Source organism: Sapajus apella, unplaced genomic scaffold, assembly GCF_009761245.1.
Source record: "Sapajus apella isolate SASKATOON/1434 unplaced genomic scaffold, GSC_monkey_1.0 scaffold18, whole genome shotgun sequence".
Taxonomy (NCBI): Eukaryota; Metazoa; Chordata; class Mammalia; order Primates; family Cebidae; genus Sapajus; species Sapajus apella.
In genome coordinates, this window is record NW_022436958.1 from 29,797,101 (window position 1) to 29,816,712 (window position 19,612).

General features: G+C 35.1%; 1 protein-coding gene across 2 annotated transcripts in view; it reads right to left on the bottom strand.

Annotated features, from left to right (window-relative positions):
• The window catches only part of SCN7A (sodium voltage-gated channel alpha subunit 7), a 90,019-nt gene that overhangs the window by 36,917 nt on the left and 33,490 nt on the right, over positions 1-19,612 (bottom strand). For both annotated transcript variants that reach the window (XM_032286615.1, XM_032286614.1), the window contains exons 9-13: positions 17,901-18,042; positions 14,265-14,471; positions 4,597-4,693; positions 2,092-2,330; positions 842-1,015 (exon numbers count right to left, since the gene is read on the bottom strand). In XM_032286615.1, coding sequence (XP_032142506.1) covers positions 842-1,015; positions 2,092-2,330; positions 4,597-4,693; positions 14,265-14,471; positions 17,901-18,042 — 859 coding nt within the window. The remainder of the gene's footprint in view (positions 1-841; positions 1,016-2,091; positions 2,331-4,596; positions 4,694-14,264; positions 14,472-17,900; positions 18,043-19,612) is intronic.

A 19,612-nucleotide genomic window follows, 5' to 3' on the forward strand; every position in this document is an offset into this window, starting at 1 on the left:
GGGGAATATCACACACCAGAGTCAGTTGGGGGATGGCGTTCTAGGGGAGAGAAAGCAGGGGGTGGGGAGTTTGGAGAGGGATAACATTAGGAGAAATACATAATGCAGGTGACGGGGGGATGGAGACAGCAAACCACCATGGCATGTGTATACCTATGCAACAATCCTGCAAGATCTGCATATGTAAAGTGAGAAAAAAAAGACAGGATTCTGAATGCGCTGCCCTCTAGGAAGTAACCAACAGAATAAGATTAAATGGACTTAATTGTTCTGAATTCCTTCTACATTCCTTCAACTTGTCGCCAGAATGTGACAATGTATAACTTATCTAAAGCTTACCATTTAAATAAACATTATTCTAATAATATTATTCCTTTGTTTAATTTTCTGAGTCTCACCACTACCCTACCCTATAGACATACTCTAGTATTGACCTAATAATTATCATAATAACGTTCTGCTGGCCTGACTGGTCTTCCTTGATACCTGACATTTAAAAATATTCGCCTTATTTCAGGTTTTTGGTGACATATTAGCATTCTACTTTGGAAACTCCTCACTTTCTTGCTTTTCAAAATGTACTCAGTTATCCTGACCTTGCTTCCTAAAACTGCATCTCAAATTTGCTGCATATATGGCATTATTTCCTTTAATGCTGTCGTCAAATAACCATTGGAGACTGCTTACTCTTTCCTTGGCAATAGACTCTTTATATATGAATTAATTCATTTAATACTTCCAATGTCTCAACGGGATAGGTATTACTGTTGCCTCATTTTATGTCTGCAGAAACTGAGATAAACTTTGATCAAATAAGAATTAGATATTGGATTCTACTTACCATCCTGAATGATCGAAAACCAGCCAGTCCTTCAACATACGCTATAAAAAGTTCCGCTAAACCAAGGAACACTATTATGCTATCAAAAATGTTCCAACCTACTTGGAAATACCCATATGGATGCATTGCAGTTATTTTTAAAATCATTTCTGCTGTGAAAATTCCAATGAAAACCTAAATTAAAACCAAACACACAGGTGAGAATATGAATCCAATAGCTGTATCAGCACCTTCACATACAAAATCTGTGAAACACACTATTTACTTGTCACTGTCACATTCTTCACAGCTCCTCTGTCAAGATCTGGTTAGTTATGCAGTCTGCATTATAAGGACAGACTCATAACGTTTTATTTAACAATCTAACATCAAACACTATATACAGAATCTTTTATTATTTTAATAAAATTCATCCTTGAGGAAAACAAAAGAATATTTGAGAGTGAAGACCTTTCCATTTTTAATAGTTATTTTCAAGATATAGAGTATATGATGCGATATTTAATTTTTCAACCTCTGAAAAAAACTAGTGTAAACCTATGGAAACTGTCCTACTGTACTGGCAGAAATCACTAAATTACGTTTTGGTATCAAGTAAGTATATAATTTGAAACTGGTAGCCGTTTGGCTGTTTGTATTAGTACCAAGCAACTAAACAACAATAACAGTGAAAGCAAAGACATCTACACAATATACATTTGTTTGAATATGACTTATTCTGAAACTCACAGAAATACGTTTTGTCTTTTGCATTGTATGTGAAAAAGGACAGGTGAATCTCAAAAATACCATGCTAAAATAATAATTTCTAATCCTGGGCAAAGCTACATGGTTAGAACAGACGGGGCCAACTGTCGTTTTAATCAGAATTAAGAATTCAGGTGTCAGGTGCTTGTTATTTCACCTCTTCCCTACTCTGATCTATGAGCTAATGGTGCCAAGAGACTGTACACTTGGGAAGGAAGTGGCAATAAATAATTTCCATGTAATGTAACTGCTAAGCAGGTGGCTACGAACCCCAAATTAAAATTGGGGAATTTTAAATTCTAGCTGTAAAACTATTTAATGATAACATTTACAAAGTAGGGGTTGGAGAGATAAAACATAATCACAATGTGTCATTCAATAATTATGCATATTGCAACATATTGGAGTTACAGAATAAAATAATGGGAATAAAGATGAACAAAGAAAAGTTCAATGACAAATATGAAACTACAAGTGAAAATAATATGCAATGAGAGTCTTACCAGGTTTCCAATGCTGAGAAGATTGCTAGTTTGTTCACTCGTTGGATAATGCTCCAAGGCCAAAAAGCATACGTTTAAAATTATGCATATGAAAAGGAAAAGATCAGTGAATGGTGCTGTTATAATCTTATGGACAAATTCTTTCAATCTTAACCAACAGGGAGAACAATTCCAGATCAAGAAAGTTTCAGCAAACTTATACCAACATAATGGGCATATCTTCTTGGATTTTTCAAGTTCTGAAACAAAAGAATAGAAAAGTTAAACATTCCTGCCAGGTGCAGTGGCTCACGCCAGTAATCCCAGTGCTTTGGTAAGCCGAGGCGACTTTTGCATGCAAAGGGAGATTTGAAGCTAGAATTCTGATACAGAATTCGAAAACAGAAATAGTCTATCCTAATAAAAACCTGAATAAAGAGAAACTCTCTCTTGGGCGACCTGCTTTCTCAGCATGAGGAAGCTTTCTCTCTCTCATTCTTATTTTGGCTGTTAAACTTTCTGCTCCTTTACCCACTTCACATGTGTGTCCATGTCATTAATCATCTCAGCACAAGACAACTAACCACAGCCTTGCATTCCTGGGATGAAGCTGACTTGATCCTGATGGATAAAATTTTGGATGTGCTGCTGGATTCAACAAAAACAAGCAATGGGGAAAGTATTCCCTATTTAATAAATGATGCTTGAAAAACTGGCTAGCTGTAGGCAGAAAACTGAAACTGGATCCATTTTGTACACCTTATACAAAAATTAACTCAAGATTGAGTTTGACTTAAATGTGAAACCTAAAACCATAAAATCCCTAGAAGAAAACCTAGGCAATATCATTCAGGACATAGGCATGGACAAAGGTTTCATGACTAAAACACCAAAAGCAATTGTAAACAAATCGAAAATTGACAAATGGGATCTAATTAAACTAAAGAGCTTCTGCACAGCAAAAGAAACCATCATCAGAGTGAATAGGCAACCAACAGAATGGGAGAATATTCTTGCAATCTATCCATCTGGCAAAGGTCTAATGTCCAGAGTCTGTCTACAAGGAACTTAAACAAATTTACAAGAAACAACCCCATCAAAAAGTGGACGAAGGATATGACAGACACTTCTCAAAAGAAGACATTTATGCTGCCAACAGACGTATGAAAAAATGCTTATCATCACTGGTCATTAGAGAAATGAAGATCAAAATCACATTGAGATACCATCTCACAAGATAAGAAAATGATCTTTTTAATGGCGATCATTACAATGTCAGGAAACAACAGATGCTGGTAAGAATGTGAGGAAACAGGAATGCTTTTACACTGTTGGTGGGAATGTAAATTAGCTCAAGCATTGTGAAAGACGGTGTGGTGAATCCTCAAGGATCTAGAAGCAGAAATACCATTTGACCCAGGAATCTCATTAGTAGGTATATAGCCAAGGGATTATGAATCACTCTACCATAAAGTCACATGAACACATATGTTCATTGCAGTGCTATTCACAATAGCAAAGACTTGGAATCGACCCAAATGCCCATCAACAATAGACTGGATAAAGAAAATGTGGCACATATATACCGTGGATTACTATGCAGCCATAACAAAAAATGAACGAATTCGTGTCCTTTGCAGGGACATGGATGAAGCTGAAACCATCATTCTCAACAAACTAAAACAGCAACAGGAAACCAAACATCACATATTCTTACTCATGGGTGGGAGTTGAACAATGAGAACATATGGAAGCAGGGAGAGGAGCATCAGACACCTGGGTCCTGTCAGGGCATGGGAGGCATGGGGAGGGAAAGGACTGGGACAAGTGTGTAATACATGTGGGGCTTAAGACCTGGATGATGGGTTGATAAGTGCAGCAGATCACCATGGTACATGTATACCTATGTAGCAAACCTGCACATTCTGCTCATGTATCCCAGAACTTAAAGTTTAATTAAATTAAAAAAAAAAACTTTGGTTAAAAAAAAAGGTGAATGAAGTAAATTTCCTCTATTGTGTTCATATATAGTTGAGTTAGACAAAAGAAAATGAAGCAAATTGTATATTAGAAGAAAAATGTAGGGGCATCTCTCAAGGAAAAAATATGAAACATAGTTGAGAACATTGTGACTTATAATGTCTAGATTTACATGCTTTACAAATTAATGCCTTTTGATATTGATCATAATTTTTGATTATACATAAAAAATATAGAGATAAGTCTAGAAAGAACCTTGAGATATTAATGTTATATATCACAATCTTTATATTTAGTCACAAGTTAATACTTCAATATGTTTTTAATGTTAAAGAAAATTACTTGGTGCTCTTTGGTCACTCTTTCCAATGTTTAAAACACCATAATTCTGAAATTTTTATGCATAGTTTATCCTAATATTCTCAAATATTCCTTCAATTTTTGTTATTACCATCTAAGATTCTGAAGAAATTGCTGAATTTCTTTAAAAGTGAATTTTATGAGTAGTACATTCCATAGTGAGTGTCTAACTATTTAGTACTTTACCTTCCTTATGTCTGAGAGTAGCATCTTCCAACACATCCAACGATGTGTCTGTGGATGCTGGTGACCTTTTCTTCATTTCTATTTGTATGGTCTTGGCCTGAAAAGGAATTTGATGGTTTAATATTGGCTTCCTCTCTTTGCAGGTCCAAAACTATAAGAAGGTGTACAGCCTTGCTAAAAATGCCAGTTATTCTCCAGGAGCCTTTCATTTTTATTAAGTTGATAAATAATCATTGTACATATCTGGGGGGTATATGTGGTATTTTCATACATGCACACAATGTACAATGATCAAGTGAGGTTAATTGGAATACCTATTACCTGAAACATTTATCTTTTCTTTATATCGATAACATTCCAATTCTTCTCCTACAGCTATTTTTAACTTTATAATAAATTATTGTTAACCAGACTCACCCTACCATAGTATTGAACACTAGACTTTATTCCCCCTATTTAACCATAATTTTTGTACCCATTAGCTAACCTTTCTTCATATCACCTCATAATACTCTTTGCAGCCTCTGATAACCCCCAATAAACTATCTACTTCAATAAGATCCATGTTTTTAGCTCCCACATATGACTGAAAACATGTGAAGTTGCTCTTTCTGTGCCCAGCTTATTTCACTTAACATAACCTCAAGTTCCATCCATGTTGCTGCAAATGACAAGGCTTTATTCTTTTTAATAGCTGAATACTATTTCATTGTGCATATACCACCCTAGACACTTAAGTTTATTCATCTCTTGGCTATCGTGAATAGTACTGCAATAAACGTGGGAGTACAGATATTTCTTCAATATGCTGCCTTTCTTTCTCGTGAGTACATACCCTGCAGTGGGATCCCTGGGACATATGTTAGCTCTATTTCTAGGTTTTTGAGGACCATTCATACTCTCTCCATAGTGGCTGTGCTAATTTACATTCCCACTAATAGTATTCCAGAAGCATTTTTGGGTTCTATCACTTGCTAATCATTACACTCTATGCCATATTTACAAATTCTTAAAATTAAATAAAATTTTATACAGTGAGGTCTGAGTCTAAATATAAAAAGAGTAAAGACCAGGAAATGGTTGTGATATGATCCATATTTGACAAATAATTCAGTATATAGCTTAGGATTATTGTAAAATATTTGATCAGGAAACATACTACTAAGTAATAAGAAAGTGTTTTCCTAACATCTTAAACTTTATTAGGATATTTTAACTTTATAACTTTGTAAATGCTCTTGATAAAATAAAAAATTATTTGGCATTGTGATAATAAAATAAGTCTTAAAGAATAACAAGAAATGGAATGTATTTAAAAGGGTTGTCTTAGATGATGTATAATATTAAATGAGTAGGACAGGCATAATTCTGTAAGGAAATTACTTCTTTCTGTTTATAATGTCTCATGAATAATGGTTTTAAGAGATCTTCAGCTTTACTGATGTTGTATTGGTAAGGCACTTAAACTCCTAGGCTTTAATGTAGATATTACAAGTTCTGTGCATTCATAACTTTAAGGAGTATGGCCATAGATATTTCTAGTGATCAGATGTAAAACAGTATTTGAATTAAAATTTTAAGAACCAGACAATGGGTGGATGATATTATACTATACTGATCCCCAACTGTTTTTACATTTGACACACACAAAGTATGAAAATATTTGTATATTTGTTAACTTGGGGTAAACAGATAAAGACAGCTCTCAAATAAAGTTAACTGGCATAGGGGCTGCCACTGCCCCAGCACTGAGGGAGTTAATGGTTTAGGCTTGCCAATAACCCAACCCAATATTCTGGTTGGCCAGTTCTGCTGTGGTATATCTGAAGTGACATAATAGTTACCATGGAAATAATTATATTATCTTACTGTCAGTCAAGTCCCCTGTAATTTCACATATACTAAAGCTAGAGGAGGATAAAGCCAATTATACTGCATACTGGGTTCATCAGACCAATAACAGACTGCAGGTCTACAGAGCTCCATTCCCTCTTTTTTCTTCCTGTGGGTAGAGGACATGAACAGACACTTCCCAAAAGAAGGCATACTGCAGTCAACAAATATATGATAAAATGCTCAACCTCAGTAATCATTAGAAAAATTAAAGTCAAAACCAGAATAAGAAATCATCTCACACCCACCAGAAGGGCTATTACTAAAAAGACAAAAAATAATAATAACAGATGTTGGTGAAGTTGTGGAGAAATGGGAATGCTTGTACACTGCTGGTGGGAATGTAAGTTCAGCCACTGTGGAAAGCAATTTGGAGATTTCTCAGATAACTTAAAACAGAGTTATCATTAGACCCAGCAGGCTCAATCCTGAGTATATACCCAAAGGAATATAAATTATTCTACCAAAAAGACATATTCACTTGTATGTTCATCACAGCACTATTCACAATAGCAAGGACATGGGGTCAACCTAGATGCCCATCAATGTAGACTAAGTAAAGAAAGGGTAGTACCCTGGAATACTATGCCACTATAAAAAAGAACAAAATCATGTCCTTTGCAGCTGGATGAACATGGATGCAGCTGGAGGCCATTATCCTAAGCCAGTTAATGCAGGAACAGAAAACCAAATACCGTATATTCTCACTTATAAGTAACAGCTAAACTTTGTGTACACACGGACAGTACGATGGGAAAAACAGATACCAGGCACTGGGGACTACTAGAGAGGAAAGGCTGGGGGCAGGTGAGGACTGAAGGACTATCAGGCACTACACTCACTACTTGGGTGATGGGAGCATTCGTACACCAAACTTCAGTGACATGCAATTTGCCCATGTAACAAACCTGCCCATGTACCCCAGAATCTAAAATAAAACTTGACCAAAAAAAAAAAAGAAATTAAAAAAACAACAGGAAGCGAAAAGTTCAGGGTGTGGATGGGCACAGCCTGTAATCCCAGACCTTTGGGAGGCTAAGGCGGGCAGATCACTTGAGGTCAGGAGTTTGAGATCAGCCTGGCCAACATGGTGAAACCCTGTCTCTACTAAAAATACAAAAATTAGCCAGACGTGGTAGCATACACCTGTAATCCCAGTTACTAGGGAGGCTAAGGCAGGAGAATTACTTGAATCCAGGGGGCAGAGGTTGCAGAGAGTGGAGATCGTGCCACCGCACTCCAGACCTGGGACACAGAGCGAGACTGGGTCTAAAAAATAAAATAAAAAAGGCTGGTACAGTGGCTCACACCTGTAATTCCAGCACTTTGGGATCCTGAGGCAGGCGGATCACGAGGTCAGAAGATCGAAACCATCCTGGCCCACATGGTGAAACCCCCTCTCTACTAAAAATACAAATTAGCCAGGTGTGGTGGTGTGTACCTGTAATCCCAGCTACTTGGGAGTCTGAGGCAGGAGAATGGTTTGAACTCGGGAGGTGGAGGCTGCAGTGAGCACTCCAGCCTTGCGACAGAGACAGACTGTCTCAAAAAAGTTCAGGATGTAAGGTTAGGGTTTTTGTTTAAACTATGCTTATTCCAGAAACTATTTTTAGCTGGTGTGTAAGATTATATAAAATGTAAGTTAAAATTTATGCAATTCAAAATTTTCATGAGATTAGAAGTAATTATTATGTCATTAAGATCTGACAGGGATTTCCCATATGTGTATCTCATAAAGATGACACTGTGTGGCATAGTGAATATTATCCTTGAGTATATCCTTAATGGAGAGGAATTAATTACTCTTTATAGGGCTGTTTCAGTTAGGAACAATATTTGATGAAATTATATTAAGAAGCAATTCAGTAGAGATAACTCTCCAAGGTGGAGAATGGGGCATAAAGTAGGTAGCAAAAATGTTGTTGATGTAGTCAGTGCTCAATTCTCTACTAATTTGGCTTCAACTATGGGTATATTTTTGAATATAAAATGAATGAACCTCATGTCTATCTTGTAATATATTTACCTTGATCGAGCTTCTTGTTAATGTCCACATATTGGCCAAATACTAAGGATATCGCTATTTTTCAATGAAAATTGAGAGGAATGTTACTCAACATCTTTCCTCTATTCGCTATTTAAGAGCTAATAAGGTCATATGCCTGAACTTCTGACAATCCAATATTAAAATTAAACTGGGAAAGGAGGCTAGGCTTCTTCTTCTCCAAACTAGTTTAAATAGTTTTTGGAGGGAAGGCAGTAAAAAGGAAGGACTTAGTCACACCTCTCGCATTTACCTATGAATATCTGACAAGTTCATCTTGGACTCAGAGTTACTCTCCTGCAGTCATGCTGGCCTTTTTAATTCTCTGACTCATCCTGCCCACTCCCTCTATTTAGCCTGGACACATTCTTCACATCTCAGCTCAAGTGTCAGTTTCTCACAGAAACCTTTTCTGACTTAGAGAATCCTTTATAAAAGGCCCTCAAAATCCTTTATAAAAGGCCCATGTCTCTCAGCTTTGTTCCACTTGCCCCAGTTTTCTTTAATTTATTAAAGTAGAGAATAATAGAGTGAACCACCAAGTGGTCAAAATCCAGCCTCAACAATTACTAACATTCCATTCTTCGTTTTTCATTTATTTTCTGCTCTACTTATTTTCTGAAATATACATTTTAAATAAAATTTCAGAGATAATACATTTTTCAGATAAAATATTAAAACTATAAATAAATCACAACACGATGATCACAATTAGCAAAATTAGTAATTCCTTAATGCTAGCCAATACCCAATTCATTGTTCAAAAACATCATTATAGTTGATTTATTCTAATCAAAATATAAACAAGGTCCACACATTTTATTCACTTGGCAGTTTTATCAATTATCTTATACTTTTATTTTTTCCAACGTAGTTTATTTTTCAAAGATAAATTATCTTTAAAGTCACATTCTTCATTTGTCAGATTATATCATTTCAGTGTAATTGAACCTATTCTTCTCTCTCATAGTCTCCGGAAAAAAAAGCAATCGGAACTAAATGCTTATTAGAGTTAGCTCAGATTTTGGGAAGAATATATTGCACCTGGTATTTTGTGTTTCCTATTTCATAACAGCAAGAAACACATAATTAATTTATTGTCCTTGAGATGCAATTTAGTGTTTATGATAATTTGATAGTCAGTCTATACATTAGGCCATTAGCTTCATGAAGATAGACATTACATTTGTATTTATTAAAACTCTTTATCTTCAGTGCTTTGTACAATTGTCAATCACATTTTAACTAGTTACAAAGATGAATTATGTAACTAGTTACATAGATGAATTATGACTGTCTTTTAAATGTGGCAAATATTTTTTTAAAATATTTGTATTCCTATGATTTTACATACATGATTATCTTCTTGAGGTGTTGCCAGTAGTTGACAATTCATAAGAAAGTTTCACCTGCAAACTGTGTGACCAATAGAATGATACTGTTTCAGCACTGAACCTCCAGAACAAGGAGTTAAAGTGATAAATCATGGATTGTCTTCCTCAACATTATGAAATCAGATCTCAGTGAATATAGATCAATCTCTGCAGCTGGAACTCCTCAATGAGGATTAAAGTTGAGAATTCATGATGGTATTTATCATATGTCTGGTGCATAGTTGATGCTTAATAAACATTTTATGTGACTGCTATTGTCATTTTTATTATTATTTCAATTATCCCGAAGTATAGTCAAAGATGAGAATTTTATGTTGCTGGGTGTTTCTCTATTGGAACAGCCATGCCTTCTTGTGTTCTCTATAATTAGCAACTGATTCTTTATGAACTTTATAACCTGTGAATTAAATTTTTATAGGACAATGCTATAAACATTTTTAATATCTTGTTTAATATTATGGCTAGTTCTACATTTCCCACCTTGGAGACTGAACCTCCAATTTTCTTATGTGAAATACTGAGATAATTCCAATACCTCAAAGGCTTGTCACAGTAGAAAGGTAACAATGTATGTAAAACATTTAGCATTGAGTTTGGCATGTAGTACATAAACAATACATGTTGCATGCTATTAACGTTATTACATTGTTATGAGAAAATTTACTTCTAAAATGTGACTTTATTCAATCTGATATTTTTCCATAAAAATCAAGTGTTCTTAATATAGATTGCGAGTGTGATAATTTCTGTAAAAGCCACCTTTAACATGATGTATAATATTGACATATCATAATAATTTTATTAATATTCTTTATAACATTTTTTCAGTTGCTTAGTATAGTGTAAGGACTGCTTGGTGCTTTACATGCATTTATTTCATTTGGACCTCACTATAACCCATAGGACAGGTACTATATATACATTTTACAGGTAAAAGAGCTGAAGTGTAGAAAAGGTAACAGACTTGCCAAATATCATTCATCTATTAAGTAGCTAAATTGGGCTGAAATCCATATTTATCTGGCTGCAGAGCTGTGCTTTTAGCCAATATGACCTACAACTTTCATATAATGTGAGAATATGTAATTCTAAGCAATCTCCCAGCTATTCCACCATCGGAATTGGCATCTAACTGGTCTGCAAGCAGATCAGTGATCTGTAGAGTCCTCAATATGTTCCATTTTACATCTTTTTGTTTTTTTTTTTTTTTAGTTTTTGTATTTATAAATAAAAGAGGAAAAAATCTTGTAAAAATAGTCTATATTCTTACTTCCCAGAAAATTCTGCATGTTAAAATGTTCTAGGACTCTTCCAGGAAAAGACACTGGTTATAATTAAAAATGTTAATAAAAATCAGAAATGCTTTATGTGATCCAGAGCAGAAAAATGAATGGAAATATTATAAAACTGAGAAATATCCACGTTCTTCATAAGCAGAGTTAATAAAACATTTCATCTGGGATCAGAGAAGTATTGTTACATTCTTGGATACAATTGAGTGCAACCATAAGCCCTTAAGATTGTGAAATGCCACTTCAGAACAAATTACACATTCAATATATCATTCAAACTCTAATCACTCAGTCTGAAGGACCCTGGATTCATTTATTAGAAACAGAAAGCTTTTGAAATTTGTTTTTCTGTGACTTACTCATGGGTGATATAATGGGAATACTCAATAGCCTTTTTTATACATGTTTTCTTCACTCATTCCACAATTGCTTCTTGTTCAATGGTATGCATGTTATAGACACAAGTAGCTATCCAGTCATTCAGTATGATCTTACATCATGTTGTTCAGATCCCAGTTTTTGGTACGATAACTTTCTAAAGCTCCTTCACTGGTGATGACTTAATAAAAGGGTTATTAACAGGAAAGTTAACATTTCCCTCTTTGACTTAGTAGGGACCTTTGGCATTAATGTACCTTACTATATATTCCACTTCATGGTAGAGTGTATCTTGGCCCTTTCTTTTCCCTGAGTCTTTTTATCCTCTTTCTATGAGAGGGTTCTGGTCATGGCTCCTCTCTATTTTTTGTTCTCTGGCTCAATCTAGATTTTTTTTCCCATTTACCAGAAGGGTAGTTCAAGGAAGAGATGTGAGATTGCTAGGTCCTGAGAAATATAAGAAAGCTACTTCTGGTTGCTTTTTTCCATCTGGTCCTTTCTTTAAGCACACGTATGGCACAGTTTATATTTTTAAAGACAATTTCCCAAACTTCCTTAATGTTAGTTCTGTCAATAATTTCAAATTAATAGACCAAATTTTTTGCTCTGAGGCCAAAGAATCTAAAAGGAAATATTAAAGCATAACACCAAGATAATTGAAAATTATGGCAAAACATTACTAGGTTTTTAATCTGGTTCTAATTCTTTCAGGAATAAAATAATTCCTTGTATTATGATACATAGTGCATTTCCTCTGGAAAGAACTAGAAGACCAATAAAGTAATTTTATTTCTGTCTACAACTTCAGTACTGTACTTTTATCCATCCCTTTAGTACTTTCTAATTTCTAAATTATGGAAGGTTCTGTCACTGCGTTACAACCAGACATTTTTCAAAGTTAATTTTGATGAGCTGTCTGAAGTAGTTTTAAATTAATAAACTATACTTGTATTAAGAGAAGTCAAGTTCTAAAAACCCAACATAGCTATAGTTTATAAGCAGTAGAAATAGACATTTTGGAACAAAAAAACTGTATATGTTAGATAAATCTTTAAAGGTAGCAGTAACTCTTGCTACAGGGCATTAAGGAAGGAATGTTATGTAGCAAAAGCAAGCTCTCTTATTGAAATATTTTTTGATCTTCTGATTATGTACCACATACAGATATAAACAGATATTGAAAGGCAATGTATTTCAAGACCTTAAAAAGGCACCTCTAGCTCTGTGATTCTCAGAAGCATTTTAAAATAATAAAACCATGTCCTTTGCAGCAACAGGCATGCAGCTGGAGGCCATTATCCTAAGTGAATTAACACAGGAACAGAAAACTAAATACTGCATGTTGTCGCTTACTAAGTAGGGGCTCATCACTGGATACACGTGGACCTAATGATAGGAGCAAACCTGGAGACTACTAGAGGGGGAAGACAGGGAAGAGGGAAAGAGCTGAAAAGCTGCTTGTTGAGTACCATGTGCACTACCCAGGTGACGGGATCATTTGTCCACCCTAAGCCTCACTGTCACACAATACACCCACGTAACAAACCTGCACATGCAGCCCCTGAATCTAAAAGGTGAAATTTTGAGATATGTTTCATCAATACCTAGTTTATTGAGTGTTTTTAGCATGCAGGGGTATTCAATTTTATCGAAGGCCTTTGCTGCATCTAATGAGGTTATCATGTGGTTTTTTTTCATTGGTTTGGTTTATGTGATAGATTATTGATTCACATATGTTGAATCAGCCTTGCATCCCAAGGATGAACCTGACCTGATCATGGTGGATAAAATTTTAATAAGCTGCTGGATTCGGTTTGCCAATATTGTTAGACTGTATAAAGAAAATGTGGCACATATACACCATGGGATACTATGCAGCTATAAAAAAGAATGAGCTCATGTCCTTTGCAGGGACATAGATGAAGTTGGAAACCATCATTCTCAGCAAACTAATACCGGAACAGAAAACCAAATACCATATGTTCTCACTCATAAGTGGGGGTTGAACAATGAGAACACATGGGCACAGGGAGGGGAACATCACACACTGGGGCCTGTCGGCAGGGTAGGGGTAAGGATAGCATTAGGAGAAATACCTAATGTAGATGCCCAGTTGATGGGTGCAGCAAACCACCATGGTGTATGTATACCTATGTAACAAACCTGCATGTTCTGCACATGTATCCCAGGGCTTAAAGTATAATAATTAAAAAAGATGCTCTAATAAAACAACTATTTAAAATTCAAAAAAGTTGAAATTATAAAAAATTTAAAACTACATAGAAAAATAACGAACACCACCATCACTAAGAAAAAGAACTAAAACCCAAACAAACAAATCTCATAAGTGTGGTAGATTATTTGCAAACATGGCCACAAATTTCCTTGGTAAGTCCCTTTCCAACTTAACTCTAACCTTGGCCATGTTACTTGCTTTACCCACTGGACAATAACAAATGTGACACAAGCAGAGCCTTAAGGCACTTGGCATTGGTGCCAACTTCCCTGCTGTTTTTTGGAATCTGTGACCACCATGAGACCAGTGATGAACTGTCTCAGCTGAACCTAAGCCATAGAATCATGAGCAAATAATAATGAATCAACAACATAGGATCAACAACAAATAAATGATTGTGGTTTCAAGACAAAAAAAGAAAAAAGTTATACCTCAGCTGTTTCATTTCCTCCTTGAAGTTCTTTTCCAGTCTTTTGAAATTTTGGTTCAATCTTCTTAGTTGTTTCACCAACTCTCTGCTTTTCTTCTTCATAAGCCATGGCAAGTATGCCTAAGAACAAACTTGCCATATAAAAGGAAAACCAAAAACTTACCACAACAAAAAATATCATGTAGACCTTCCCAGAAGCATAAAGTATCTAAGGAAAGGTAGAAAGTAAAACAAAAGAATAAAATGTTATTTATCTGCCTGCATTCTCCTATTTTAAGATAAAAGGTGAAATTTTGTTAGGAAAATAATCTAGTCACAAATGCAATGTAATCACAAGACAGCTTAAAGACTGGCTCCACCAGAAGAAATAAATGAAAAGCTTTTCAACTTGAAGCATGCATGGAAGCTATGAAATATATGCTGTGAAACCCAGGGAAACTTAGTAATTCAATTAACTTAGGGTATTTGATTTTTATGTCTTGATTGATAGAGAAAACATATTTGAAAGAATGGTCATCTCTCAATATAGAAGCTGGACAGCCTTAACATGGAAAGTTATTTTGTTTGCAGTAGAATCTTTAAATACATGAAATTTAATGAAGGCAGATAATGGCTGGATATTATTTTCTTCTGATTATTACTTTATGGAAAAATCACAGCAAAGTGAAAAATTAGTCTTTACAAGGAATGGGGAGCAGGACTTTTCTTTGCCTGTCAGAGTGTCTACTTTGGTGAAGAACTTTTAGACAAGATACTTGGGGAAGTCATATAATCCATTTACATGAAGGCATTACAGTGGGTGACATTATGGATAGCAGAATGCATTTTAGATTGCCAAACATAGCACTGACTAGCTTTTATTTCATAATAATTGCCTAAGACAGATCAGAAAGTTTAATTTAAAAAAATTTTTAAAGTATATTAAAAATATAAAACATTATCCATTGATTTAACCTCATTGATAGAAAGATGGTGAAATCACCTAAGCAACACATGACTGTATTTATATGGCATTTACATTGTATTAGGTATTATGAGTAATCTAGGCATAATTTAAAGTATGCAGGAGATAATTTAAAGTATATAGGAAGTATGCAGGTTATATGCAAATACTATGCCATTTTACATAAGGAACTTAAGCATTCATGGATTTTAGTATCCACCAGAGATTCTGGAACTGATCCCCCATGGATACTGAAGGACAATTATATTTTATGTTTATTATCTTATTCAACATTATTTTCAATATCAATTTCAGAAGACAAATGAAAATCAGATAGGAAAAAAAGATCTCACAGCCTATGAGAGAATGCCTGAATTCAGAGCTTTTGCTTTTTCCACTATATGATGCCAGTGGAGGATAAAAGCATATGCTCTTGTTAGCATAAAACAGGACATAATTTCTAGTTTTATTACATTTTAGCTTGAAACAGGGGCTGTACTTAGGTATTTCTCCTAATGCTATCCCTGCCCTTGCTTCCACTCACTGACAGGTCCACATGGGCACAGGGAGGGGAACATCACCCAGCAGGGCCTGTTGGGGAGTGGGGGTAAGGGGTGGGATAGTATTAGGAGAAATACCTAATGCAGATGACGGGGTGATGAGTGCAGCAAATTACCATGGCACGTGTATACCTATGCAACAATCCTGTGAGTTCTACACATGTATCCTAGAACTTGAAGTATAGAAAAAATAACTTGGGAGTACAATAATAAAGATTCTGAGGGCCCCAATAGCAGGACACTTCCAGACTGGTTCTCTATTTCTTTGGTAGAGGGAAAGAACTGCCTTTCTAACAAGAAAATTAACTCATACATTTTGAGGGCAATAAGCAAAGAATGAAACCTGTATTATTATGGCATATACTGTAAAATAGCCCATAAATATTCACTTGCATTTTTATTATAGTTCCATTAAATATTTATATGTGTTAGATACTGAGAAAACAACCATAATTAAAACAAGACAAAAATACGTATTTTTTTCTCAGATAGATAAAAAGTTAGCAGGTGGTTTCTCAGGCAGTTCGTCTCCAAGTAAGAAAAATAGCTGGACAAGCAACTAAAACACCACAATCTGGGAAAGTATAGTGGCCTGTGGCATTTCAGTGTAGGATGTGACTTACTACTACATTGGGCTTGGGGAAAAGCTCAAAGAAGAAATCCTAGTTTCACAGCACAAATTTGAAGCATGAACCTGAAGGCAGATAGGGGAAACTTAAATTCAGGGAAGGGCACATCATACATGGAAATAAGTATGGGAAAAGCTTATTTAGGAAGTAGAAAACCTTTTAAGTAATTAAGCAGAGAGTATAAATTAGCATATGTTAAGATTAATAAATCTGGAGACATAGGCAGATGAGACCTTAAAGGGCACTACATAACATGCATACAGACTTGGAACTCTGGCCCACAGGAATTTGAAAAACACAAGCATTTTTAGAAAAAGGATAACATGATAAGATTATTTTAGAAATAATAACCTCCTAGTGTTTTGGAGAAAACACTGAATCTTGTCAAAGAGACTGGAAATACCAATATAAGTACTAGTATAACAAAATTAGAAAAATATAGTTTGTGTAAAAGTGTCACTTGCAATATTTTCATGTTTTTTGTTTTTTACCAAAAATACAATTATACTGCACATGTTTGGTCTACTTGATTTCCATTTAATATATTCTGAAGCTTTGTGCCCCAAATATATTATGTTAGCCTATCATTATTAATGACCTGTATATACACATATACTGCCCACAATTTATCAAGTCAACCAAAGTAAGTATGGACTGGGTGTGTATGTCTGTTTATTAAAAAAAAAGTTCTCCTTCAAATATAAATAACTTCAGAAGTTAAAGTAATGCTGCTTTGAAAATAACACTGTACTTTCTACTGTGATAGAACTTCTCTTCAAAGAAACACTGAATCCCCATTTTAATGAATATCATCCCTTTCTGAGAAACTATGACACGTACATAATTAGTTATGAAGACAGACTCTCAGAATTTGAATTTCAATTCTCATTACAGTAAGTCTTCTGTTATTTTAACTAGAACATGATTGAATGGTTGAATATTAAAAAGGTTAAGAAGAAACAGAAGAATAAAACGATATAGGACACTATATGTTCAATAAATAATTTCTTAATACATGGTAACCTCATAAATTCAAAATGTTTTAACTAAAGAATTAATACCTAGAAATGTTCTTTATTTAGTGATTATCAAATGTATAATATCATAGGCTTTGGAACAAGACAGTGATCTGAGATGGGGAAGTTTCAAGTACTATACATTTTGGGAGGCTAGTTGACCTCTCTAAATCTTAGTGTCTTCAAATAAAAAGCATGCACACACACACACACACACTCTCTCTCTCTATCTCTCTCTCTCTCTCTCTCTCTCTTTTTCTCCTCTCTCTCTCTAACCTTGTAGAATTGTTTCAAAAATTAAAGATATAACACACCTGGCATTGTGGCCAGCACATAGTTTGACATTCGGTAATGCTAGTTCTCTTTCCTTTTGTCCGCCAATTCTTCTGCACATAAAAATTTAATAAACTATATTACATTTGACCATTATCTTAGAAGCGCGGGCATGGCGCCATTTCTAAGTACAGTACAGGTTCTCTCTGTTCTTACCTGGTGATAAAGTGCTTCAGGGTAATCCTGAGTCATTAACCGAAATAGGGCAAGTAAGGCCCAGCCAAAACTGTCAAAATTTGTGAAGCCTTGATCAGGGTTTATGCCAGCTTTTACACACACATATCCTTCAGGACACTGACTAAAGAAGACAAAGAAAAAGACGGCTTACTGTTAGGTGACCTTCAGATTATGGCCGAATCATAAATATAGAACATCTGTCCTGAATAATAGAGAACTCCCTCTTCCATGGGGAGAGTAGTAAGTCTCCCAAACAATTGCCTGCTAAAAAGTTGCAAGTGAGTTAGATTTTATGTTGATACAGCGAATGGTGTTAATTAAGCAAAAATAAAAAGGGGCCTCAAAAGTGTTTTTTTGTGAAGCCAATTTTTGTATTTCTTTTTTTCATTGACAAAAACTGTATATATTTGTGAAGCACAACATGCTATTTTGAAATATGTGTGTATTATGAAATGAACAAATGGGGCTAATTAACATATGCATATCTCACATACTTATTTGTGTGTGTGTGTGGTGAGAATACTTAATATCTATCATCTTACCATTTTCAAGAATAAAATGCCTTGTATTAACTATATCTTTACTACTCCAATATTAAAGGGGAAATATCTGAACATCAGAGTGAAGGTATAACTGATGGAAAATAGTATTGATAAAAATACAGCTGCAATGATTGAGGGTATAATTTTCTAATGATTTCATCTCAAGCCCTTAGAGCCCATTACTTAAGGGTGAGAAAACATTTATCGTATAAATAATTTATATGCAGTATTTGCACATGGGGAGGTAGATCAAATTAAATATTTATTTTATTTCCCTTCAGGGAGTCCTCATACTTCTGTCTACTTAAGGGCTTTGGTGCTGTGTTCCATTATTACCATAGTGGCCCAATAAATCAGGCTTCCTCTTGCCATGGCCTTGTGTAGTTCTCTCTCACATTATTTTGGGTTTAGTCATGATACTTGTTTTAGTTTTAAGGGAACAAGGAGAGGTTTAAAAATCACGTTTGCATCAGAACTTGCTAAATTGCCAACCCATAGTATCTGAACAAATGAAGTGTTGTTGTCTTGTTGTGCTGGGATAGTTTACATGCAGCCAAGTATGGCTGCTGCAGAAGAAACACTGCATGTCTTTCTCTTCTTGCCTTGAAATTTGCCATTGTATCATGAATATCCAGGACCATTATCTCAAAAATGTATTTCAGGTTATATTTGATTTTGGAATGTACATAAAAGGAATTAGCTGAAATGGGATGGAACAGATACAAAGAGATGGGTTCGCCATTTGGATATGAGAATAGAATGGAAGCCCAGGAAAAGCTGGGCAAAAAAATATGTGCTGAGGCTAGGCACAGGGCACAGTGGCTCACGCCTGTAATCTCAGCACTTTGGAAAGCCAAGGCAGGTGGATCCCGTGAGCTCAGGAGGTCGAGACTAGCTTGGGCAACATGGTGAAACTCCGTTTGTTCTAAAAACACAAAAATTAGCTGGGCATGGTGGCACATGCCTGTAATCCCAGCTACTTGGGAAGCAGAGGCATGAAACTCGCTTGAATCCAGGAGGCAGAGGTTGCATTGAGCAGAGATCATGCCACTGCACTGCACTGCAGCCTGGGCAACAGAGCAAGACTCAGTCTCAAACCAACATATATATATATATATATATATATATATATATATATATATATATATA